We start from the raw sequence: 11,161 nt of genomic DNA, 5'->3' as shown, positions 1-11,161 counted from the left end.
TAAAATAAGCATATATTACACTTCGTTTTCCAACGCATTACAGCTATTTTTTATTTAGATAAACATTTCAATACTATAATTTCTTAGTGAAGAAAAAAAATCAAAGCTCATATTTTGGATCAGTATTTTTTTTTTCAATCACCTTTCTTTATTTTGGGGGGGGGTCGGATTAGGTTTTTATTTGTTAAATTATTTTAATGCAAGTACTGGTGATGGAACCCAGGACCTCATGCATGCTAAGCACATGCTCTACCACTGAACTCTACCTCCCCATGCTGGACCAGTATGTTTTAACTGTACAGTCCCTGAGAGGTTATATGTATGTCCTTTTAAAAAGTTTGTCTAATTAAGTTAGTACTGGAAAACTATCACTTTCCTAACCCATAATTAAGTATGTGAAATCCAAAACAGAGATATTAGCTATGCCATGGTTCTACTAAGTTCTAAAGAAGCACAGTGGAAAATACTACTTTTGGAGAAGTTAACTTTTTTGTCTTGATACTATTAAATAAATCAATACTTTTAACAAGATTTTAAAAAAAGAAAAAGCAACAATACTGAATTAGCCTATGTTTTGACATGAAAATCTAATCATATAAAAATATCTTATAATTTTCTTCCAGTGGAAGCCAAAAGAAAATATATCATGAACTTTCTAGTTGCTAAATAAAAGACAAACTTCGCTCCCCGGAAGAATTTAAAAAATTTTGCAACTCAAATATCTTTATTATGAAAAATGTTCTCTGTTCAATTTACTTTTCAGGAATTCCTCTAGCCTACTGTCTCTAACTTGAATTACTGCACTTTGATGATTTCATTCTTTTTATATCTAGAAAGAGAAATACTGTTTCTAAGGTAAGAAGTGTCACCTCGGCGTGTGTGTGAGGCCTGTGCTCGAACGCCCCGCCCGCTTGCGCTCCCACGACGTGGCAGCCGGCTTACTGAAGGCAAAGAGTGAAGGAAGTGCACAGAGCATCTGAGATCGCTGGTCCTCCCGCCAGAAATGCTGTATTTAGTTATTTTAATTTCTGGACTCAGCCTGCTATGCAGTAGTATGACTTCCAATTTAAAACAAATACTCTATTTGTGTAGAGACTGTATCAACAAAACTTGCTCAGTAAGAGACTACTAGTATACACACACTTGGTACATTTTCAGTCAAAAAGTAAAGAAACTGGATGTTTTAGTTAGACTTCTCCTTACAGAGAAATACACAGTTCTGTTCGGCCTTTGGAAAAATGAAACTAACTCGCAAGTGCCTCTCCCTCGCCTAGTACCCCAGGGATCAGGATATTCTTGGTCCAATTTCCTAATTTCACGAACAAGGTGTGTGAATAAAGTAACCTGCTAAGTGTAAACAACACAAATCAAATGAAACACAACCTCAGGTGGACTGTTTCCACCAGTGATAAAAATAAAAAATGCTCCACACTACAGACATTGTCATTTTCTTTAAGTCCTTTTTTATTTAGAGATTTTTCTGGCAAGGAGATAGACCATCGGAAAGCAATTTCACTGGCAGTGAGGTATGTATATGCTCTACCAAAATACTCCTTATTTTAACTGCTTTAACTTTATTTACATACGAAGAAAAGTATCAATGCATATCCTTGTTTCAACTATAGTATTAGCCATACTACATGAAATAAAATAAAATGGTGCTTGCATACAAAAACTGTTATTTGTAAAGGAATCTGATTTCAGATTAAAATAACTCATTTGTTTCTGGAAAGTTTAAAAGAAGAATCACAATTTATCATGACCAAGACATCTGCACCATATTTTCCATTCCTCACAGCACATTTATTTCAGTAATTCCATTATGTCGTTCTTAGCATGAGCATAGTGTTACACGATTTTCGTACATATAATCACATCCAAAACAAGTTCTAAAATTTAAATTGTAAACATTCTCATCATATGTAGAAATATTTCAATTGGTGGATTAAATTCTGCTAACTGATCAAATTTGGAAGAGAATATAAATGAGGAAGCCTATGCTAAACTGTGTAGTGAGCACTGTTTATTAATTACATTTCTACAATGTTAAATAAAGGAAGCGGCAAACCTGTCCTGTAAGCATGTCAGATTTCAGGTAAAACATTAAAAAGAAACAAATCTGTTAACAAAAGGATGTCTTGCAATAAAGAACATTAGGTTTTTTAAATCTATTATGATACAAAAATGTAAAGGGTAAACAGCATCTTTGCTGACAAAGTAGGAGGTAGCATGGATGCACCACTTTATCGTCTGAGAAATGCAACTGGAGCAAAGAGTATTTCCTTACCACAAATAATTTCCAGGACTATGTACATATTTCTTTTAGAAATACTTGTTTAAACAAATCTCCCTCCACTTTTTAGTATAAAAAAAACCATTCCATGTGATTTTAAAAAAACACTTACACATCTAGATAGAATAGTACTCTGCCCTATCTGAGTGAACAGTCTCAAACTATGAAGTACATGATATTTAATGCCCTAAGTTGAGTAAATTTAGTTAGCGGTTCCTGGTATTATACAAAACACTAAATATATACAAACAAAATATAATATCTTATTTTTCACTGCAAGTCTTGTGGGGAATAAACAGAACCTTGATTCTGGTAACACTGCAGAAAACATAATTTTCCAATAAATTTGTCCTTAAGTATCCATGTGCAACAGTTTATCAATGACCGCTTACACGTACTGATCTTGCGTTGAGTGAATAGTTAACTGACGAAACTTAGTAAACCTTAAAAACGTATCTTCCACCCTATATAAAATATATAGACTACTTACTGTTTGAAGTACTCAGTTTGCTCCGATGTCACTGTGATTCACTTTTCCCCGTTTTCCTGCTTTAGTATTTATAAACGGATAATTTAACGTGGCTTTAAAAAAAAAGACAAAGAATTTCAAATTTACATCCAATTCAAATTTGCTATTTAAAAGGTTTCCTTGTTCTATGAAGCTGCTTCTGCCATTAGAAGAGAAAATGAAGTTTCTGTAATGGAGGCAGGCTTTTTGAGTAGTGACGTGACCTCCACCATGCCAGCTCCAGTCCGTGGAAGATTAGCGTTTACAATGTGTCGTTGTAAGTGCTTAATCCAGTCTTCCTGAACAGACAATGGTCCACGAAAGACTAGGCCACAAAACCTATAGAAGAAGTTGATAACAGTTCTCTTAACATGACCAATTCCCTTTATTTTAAACTCAACTCACATAAAATCCATAAGCCTAAGGAGTCAACTTTGTATTGGAGACAGTACTTGGCGAGTTTCTAAATACCTATAAAATCAAAATCATTTAATACAATATCAAAACTGCCAATTCATAATACCTCCAGTAACATCTGCAGAGATGGGAACATTATTATTAGGTTAAAATTAATTAAAAGGTCTTAATACCTATGCATCTTAATATACATAAAACAACTTTAATTCCAAAATGCACTATTCTTTTTGTTAAGACCCCTCTCCTGCTCAGAACTCCTTCCCGCGCATGAGGGTGAGCGCAGGAGGAGGTGCGAGGGGGTCTGCACAGCTCTGCTCAGAACTATCAGTGGGGAGAAAACATGTTCCCGATACGCAGGAACTCAAGACGGTTAAAAAAAAACACCAAATTAAACCAAACAAAGCATATAAATAAAACAACAAAAAAGACATTTTTATAAATCACAGTATCATAGAGGCACCTAGCTAATATAAAAATTTGACTTATTAGTTGCTGACGTACAGCATATTATGAACCATGTACGATTTTAAGCCCTTCTCCAAGAATTTGTTTATAACTTGATTGCTGAGAGTGCACCTTCTGCCACAAGTTAAAAATCCCAAATAGAACAGCTAGTATGTCTCAAAGCAAAATACGAAGAAACTGAGCAGATTTAGCAATATCGGCACGTACCTGCATCGGAGAATGTAAACCTCGTCAGCACCATGAGGTAATGACAGCATTTTCTTCTTGCTTCCGGATCTTGACCTTGATTTCTTCTGCTTACAATCTAAGGCTGAAAAAGGGGAGAAAAAGACTTAATATTTCCTTTACATATTCTTACGTATATTTAAGATACACATACACATGTATATTTCTAGAGAGGTTCACACCATCCACATCAAGTTAGAAAAAGTCTGCATCCATTTGCAGTCTCTGAAGCATGCACTAACTCGCAGCTGGTCCTCTAAGAGCAGTAACATTGTCAGCATATGCTCTTCTTCTACTGCTTTTTCATATACTGCTACACGGTACCAAACTAGAGCTGAGAAAGCGTAACTGAGTAACTTGAAATTACTAAATTGGTCAATTACTACAGCAACGGTAATCTTTTCTCTTATGATCATATATACAATATTTTAACAAATGGTTAAATCTTCCTTATTTCCAGGAAAACTATAACCTTAATGTAAGATCATTAAGTTTGCATTTGATTACTACTCCATTAATCAGATCTTACATGCTTTGAAAATTCAGTAAAGGAACATCAACAAAGTAATAAAAAGTTCAATAAAGAATCAACTTTATAGCAATTCACTCTGAACTCTGTAACAATAAATAGTTCTTAAAATTATGTGGCCCTACACTTGAAAGAGCAAAGAAAGCTCAACTTTCATTTTTTAACTCAACCTGTAGTGCATATACAAGTTTATGTTCTATTTTACTAGAAAACAAGTATAAATCCAGATTATCTCAGACAGGTTTATAAATGGACCAGAATTTAAATGCTAACTATTCTTTACTTTTTTCATTTTACATTTTCCCCTATAGTTTATTTTAAAAACATGATTAAAAGGGGGAAAAATATTTTTATGTTTGATCAAAATTGTAATGCTAACTGTTCTTCAAATTTTTCTGTTACTTGACTTTTCCCTTCAATCACTTATTACAAAAAATCTGATTTAATAAAGAAAAAAAATTTATAGGTAGGAATAGACAGGACATAACATTTTGTCCTTTGAATACAACTACACCATTCCTTTGGACAAAGGGATGACAGTACTCCAGGGTGCTGCTGGTCAATTAGCAGGAAGAGATGGTAAGAATTTCTCTCTAGAGTTCCAAGGGGGAGGGAAACAAATGTAACAGAAGAGTTATCCAAATGGCTTTTCTTCTGTTAACCTGTCACAGAAATCCCCTGGGAAAATTCTAGGTAAGAGAGAGTAGGAACTGACTATTCAATGATTGTGTGAAATGAGTTGTTCAAAGTCCAGATTCCAAAAGAATAGATGCTACTATTAAAAAACCAGTAAACATAGTTCCTTACAATAGTCAAGTGGCAAAGCTAACAGAAATGTCATATAGAAAATTAAAAACCACGAGAAGCCTAAATCTCATTCAAGCCACTGTTTTTTGCTTCCTGTTACGTGTCTCTTCAAAACTAAAATCTCGGTCTCAAAGTCTTTCTCAAGCTTATCCTCAGAAGAAGAATCTAGTAAGTTAAGAACAACAGGAAGTCAAGTATTAAAGAATGGCTATTTCAAAGCTAAACAATCAAAATCTGGAATAGAAAAATCTTACAAAGTTCTCACTAGTTATTTCACTTAAGAGCCTGGCACATAGTAGGAACTTAACAAATCCTTCTGGAGTGAAAAATAAAGAAAAACCCAGCAATGTAACCTTTGACATTTACACAGGATGTGAGTGGAAATTCATTCCACCACCACGTACGACACACTACAGCTCCTGCAGAACACTTCCGCATTATTTGTTTAGATGAGTATGTTGCTAGCAGTCACACTTAAATTCTCCACTTGCCAGTCTAACTTACGTGTAGGAACTAGGCTCTTACAACCAGTAGGAAGAATGAGGTACATGTACTCTGTAATGAGCACCTTCGTTTTCCTGGTTGCTCTGGTGAGCACTTTGAATTTGAGTGAATTTTAAAGCAACTCACACAGTAGAGTAAAGAACTCTGGGAACTCAAAGGCCTAAGTGCTACTAGACGTCCGTTTCTTCTCTTTCCCTGTCTGTAAACCACACACAGTCCCTGGCTCTGTTACTGGAGCTGAGCAACCATTTGATATATCATGAGACTACAGGTAGAATCTTACTTTGATAAGCTTGCTTGTTGTCAAAATTGCCACACTATATTCAAATTCCTTTTAAAACGTAAATAAATTACTGTAGGATGCAAATAAAATACATTACAACAATCCTTTAAAAATTTGTTCAGAATGCTAATGTTAGGTATGCAAAGCCAACTGAGGGAGAAGGGCAGAGGGTGATGGGCAAGTAAGCAAAAGAATGTTTTATGAGTTACAAAGCGTTTATTTAGTTACATCTGGATGCTGTGATACTTTAAAAATGGAGCTGGAAATGTTTACTTGGTGTAGAATGTTTTTGACCTTAACAGAGGGAAAAAAGAATTTTTCTGACTTTTGATAGTATACAAACCAGAAACTCAGGTTTAGGCTGTTATGCGGATGGATGATCGGGTCTAAATTTTAAATGAGAATGCCGTAGTTCTTGTAGTAATTGGTCTTTGAAGGTATTAGGACATTGGAAAGTAGGACAACTCTGTCAGCAGGTGACTGAGAATCTGCAGGACCCAGAGTTCCAAGTAAGTTTAGAGAACCACATGTACGGTTCTCCTCGGAAACCTGTCCATTAAGTAAAGACACTAAAACTCAGGGGCCTCTGGTAATCACACCTAAACACCTCGGTGTCTTAGTATCTCCATTATCACTTTAAAATTTCTTATCCCCTGAAATGTCACTTGTTACTTGAGAAAGTAAAATATGAATGCAGGAATAGTTTTTCTAACATCAACATCCAACCACCACCCCCACAATACTGCCCAAACATTTTAGAAAAATCTATAAAAAAAAAAAGAACGTTTAACATATTATTAATATGCACACAAAGGGGATATCTATATGGTAATCTACATGAAAAAGATGATTTACACAAAATGTTCTACTAAATGAAAAAGATGTACAAATATGTCTACTGTACAGATGTTCTCATTTAACAGACTATATCTAAAAGGAAAAGCAGTTTTGTTGTGGACTGTACCAGAAATCATCAGAGTATTAAAAACAACATCACTAACAGTCAGTTTTAGTATAATGGAACTCATCAGTATTTGTGATAAATAGCCCAAGGTTAGTTGTTTATATGAATAATCTGCCAAATAGATAACCTTATACAAAGCCTTTATTTATAATAGGATTTTATTTGCACTTATTTATATATTACTGTCAGAAAACAAAACACACACCCACCTTTTTTCCCTTCCAAAGTATTTTCAATCTAACATTGTTTCTATATTTGAAATTTATTAAAAAAATACTAGATTAGTTTAAGAAATTCTTAATTTTCTTCTTGAGTATAACTGCTTCTTTGGAAAGGAATAAGCTCAGTTACTCCTACCTTCCTAAGGTTCCTACTTAGGGTGGCAGAGTATGTTTAAAGTGATCAATTTTAACCAGAAGACTGTTAAAAACACACACACACACACACACAAAACTCCGTCGTATCTGATTTACAAAGGGTCCAAACTGCTCCTGATAGCAGGTTCTTATTCATAAGAAGAACAAACTGAATTGAGCTGTAAGGTCATATAAATTTTTTTTTGAATATACCTTTAGTAAAACAGATGTTTTGATCAAGTAGGAATGAGAGAGACACACAATAGACCTATGAGCCTTCAGAAAGAACACCACACTGCCAGGCTGCAGAACGCAGCAAGAACAAGGGCAGTGAAGACAGCAATGCCGTTATGTGACTGAAGAAGTAAACTGGGTCAGAGAAAAGCAAATCAACACGTAACACAACAGACTCAAATTCAAGTCTGTTTTCTGAGACATTATTAAGTCTTCCACACAGAAGAGAAATAATTTACTTTGGGCTCTGACATTATTAAATAACTCCTTTTGCCACATCTACTTTTCTGCCCACTATATACAACATTTGTTCCAATGAATTTCATTTTCTTTTGAATTCACTACACACGTGACCTCAAAGAATGAAGATTTATTTCTGAAAAACATCTGAAGCCTCTGTGGTTAAAAGAAGGGGGACTAGCATCACAACTGAAAACAGTCACCACCGAAATACTGTCATTTGCAACCATCCTTCCCTGCCCACTTAGCCCAAAGCCCCGTCTCCTCTGCTCTGCTCCTAGCTGTTGGCACCTCTAGGCATACTGGCCAGGCTGTGTACATCCGCGGTAAGAGGCGCGGTACAGCCCTGCTAGAGGCAAGAACACCCCTCCTGCATCCAGCCGGCCGGCACGAGGCAGGTGGCAACAGTAGCTGTCGGCTCATTCAGGAAAGAAGCAGGAATAAAAACGCCACCAACAGGCGAGTCCCCGTTCCCACCAGCCTTCACAAGACGGCGACGAGGGCTATTGCATAACGGCAGTGGCGCGGTGGGGAGAGGGCGCCTGTGTGCCAAGGGGCACACGAGTGTGAGATGGACAGACACAATTCTAGATGTCTACCATTAATCCTCCAAGGTTCGTAAGCCCCAAGCATACAAAAGACTGTGCAAATAGCATTTTCTTTTCCTTAACTCCAACTAAGAGGGTGAAGAGAAACATGTTAGCTTGTATAAACCAGCGATGTGGGGTAGGGGAAACCATTGTTGAGAAGCTAAATTCTTTTTCCTTCAGTGTACACTTTTCTCTTTGCAAAAAGTGCCTACAAGGCCAACCTCAGGGTGTGTGACCTGCGTGGCTGCACAGCGTCCCACACTTGGTTTGATGTGCTGCTGCCGCAGTCTTGAAGTTCTTAATTTTTGAATACAAGGCACTATGTTCTCATTTTGCACTGGACCCTGTAAATTATGCAGCCAGTTCTGGTCCTGAGTAACAACTACCCTAAACGAGAAAGGCTGCCCTCAGTTCCCCCTCTTGACCTCTTAGCCCATTTTTAAAAAAGCTATTAAGAGAAAATTTGTTAAATCCCTCTCTCTACAGCCCATTAAAAATGGAAAGGAGGTCCTGACTCCCAGCACCAACTCTCCGCACTGCATAACCAAGCCAGTCACCACTCCCCAGCTGCACAGATAGAGCAGCTTAAGTAGTTTATTGTTACGAAAGCAATGTTACCCTTCCAACAGGAACTGAACACACGCACGATCAGCAACCTAGAAGTATGTTTTCACCATCATTTTCCCTTGATACTTTCACTCTAAAATTGGATTTTTTAGTGCCCTATGTTACTTTCATCCGTTTTTAGAGTTTCCATTCTCAATAACTAAAGATAAAACTAACCCAGAACCACAGAGCAATCATGGCAAAGTTAATTAGATATTGTATGATTTAACATTTTACCTGGAAGAGGACGAAATACAAAACATCTGAAAAGCAGATTTCTTTTGCTTTAAGGATGAAGTTTATGGCTTAACAATGTTAGTCTTGAGGAGACGGGCAGCTTGGTTCACGAAAGAGTTAAAGCAAAGGCAGCTTTTTATCTAAATCTGGGCCTACTCCGGAGGCCTCTGCTTTTTCAAAGCTCAGGGGATGATTAGGAAAAGAATACTCTGAGCAAGTATTTTTAATGTGAAGGGAAAGCGAAACATAAACATGAAACTTTACTGCACATCTTTATAAACAGAGAAGCTGAAGCGACTAGCTTTTCTAGCTTGCCAGAAGCTAAAAGCTCCCGGCGCCCCACTACCAGCCATTGCTATTCAGGTAAGAACTACCGGGACAGCAAGTGCTCCACTGTCTGTGTAACAGGCAAGAGAAACATTTACAAGTTCTCGAGGCAGGCTGGACTTGTGGGCTGCTTTACTTAGCAAGCACAGGAGGCACTTACTATCAACCACTTTTGTAAGACAAAGTCTTCAAATTGGAACAAACATTACAGTACAGAATGGCAAATCTGCTCTAAACAACTTTTGTTTAGAATCACCTGAGTACAATCACATTCCCTGCCCTCTAAAAGTGTATTCCAAATTATCATTTCACATTTCGTGGGATTAACTAAATGATTGTTCCTGTACAAAATTTTAAGAAAACAACTTTAGAATTTGTTCAGTTATCTGTAACATAATCATGTTCAATTTAAATCAGACAGGGCTCACAATAATTATAAATGTCACAAACCCATGATCCCAGTAGATCTGATTCAGCTTTTTACAATTTTGAAGTGCTTTGTATATTCCAAACAAAATCCGAGCTATAATCAAACACATTGTTTCTGGTTTAGCTAACTTCCAGCTAAGGCCACAATTAAACATGTATGTTAAACATGGGATAACAAGAATTAACCTTATTCCGCTAGACACAATAAAGAGACAATTAAGTCCTACTTTTCCACTTCTTACCTAAGTGAGGAGGGTGCTGGAAACAACAAGCCATTCTCTTGCCCCGACCTCCACAAGAGAAAAATCTGTGTACTATTTTAGTATTTCCATAAACTCACTTAAAGCAGATTACCTACAGTTTAGGCCTGGCCAGTAACAGACCTTGTTATCACAAAATTTACTAAATCTTAATCCAGATTATAGACAGCATTCAAGAGATTCATGTTAGAAAAGAAATCATAGCAAATGCAACACTACGGTTGAGAATATAAAGATATTAGACAAGTTAAAAAAAATCCAAATATATAAAAATCCAGGTTAAGTTAATTGTTAAAAAAAAGCAAAACAAGCAGAACGCAAAATTAGTAAGTAACAGAACTAACAGGAATGCTAGGAGACTAGTTAACATGTTCATGAAAAACAAGATATTGGTCAAAAAAGATCAACCAAAGAGAATTCCTAACTTTCATAACCAGTCGCCAGCAAAAGCAGGCGCTATGTCATGGAAGCACTTTACCCTACAACAGCATGAAACTTTGCGGCTCTGCGCTCCTAACAGCGTGCTGCCTGCCTGAGGGGCGCGGTCGCCTGCTGCGAGTGGTGCCCCGCCGGGCGATCACGTGCCGCTAGACGGGTGACATCCAGAGGAGGGACGGGCCTGCTCTTCTCTCACCGGACACCATGGCAGCAGAGTCATGAACTGTGCTGGTACAACCATCCTCCCAGTAACAAGGTTAAAACCTTGAGCCACCTCCACCTCTTTCTCTTGTTCTACCTCCAATTAACCTGCCAAGTTCTGCTCACGTTACTCCCAGTGTTACGTGCACGTATGTTATCCCTACTTTGCATTCCTGTTGTCACTGTCCTGCTTCCGGACTCCTAACATGACTATGATTTCTGCACCTCTCCACCAAATCCTTTAACTT

General features: G+C 37.1%; 1 protein-coding gene across 18 annotated transcripts in view; it reads right to left on the bottom strand.

Annotated features, from left to right (window-relative positions):
- Positions 1-1,446: 1,446 nt before the first annotated feature.
- ZNF644 (zinc finger protein 644) overlaps positions 1,447-11,161 on the bottom strand; it is a 98,904-nt gene continuing 89,189 nt past the window's right edge. For 16 of the 18 annotated variants that reach the window (XM_072968255.1, XM_072968245.1, XM_072968258.1 and 13 more), the window contains 2 exons: positions 3,891-3,993; positions 1,447-3,140 (listed from right to left, as the gene is read on the bottom strand). In XM_072968255.1, the coding sequence (XP_072824356.1) occupies positions 2,948-3,140; positions 3,891-3,993 (296 nt within the window). In that variant the 3' untranslated portion in view covers positions 1,447-2,947. The remainder of the gene's footprint in view (positions 3,141-3,890; positions 3,994-11,161) is intronic. The other 2 variants (XM_072968256.1, XM_072968257.1) reach the window with 1 other exon arrangement.

The sequence above is a fragment of the Vicugna pacos genome, chromosome 9, assembly GCF_048564905.1.
Source record: "Vicugna pacos chromosome 9, VicPac4, whole genome shotgun sequence".
In the NCBI taxonomy this organism is placed as follows: Eukaryota; Metazoa; Chordata; class Mammalia; order Artiodactyla; family Camelidae; genus Vicugna; species Vicugna pacos.
This window is presented reverse-complemented; position numbering and strand designations above follow the sequence as displayed.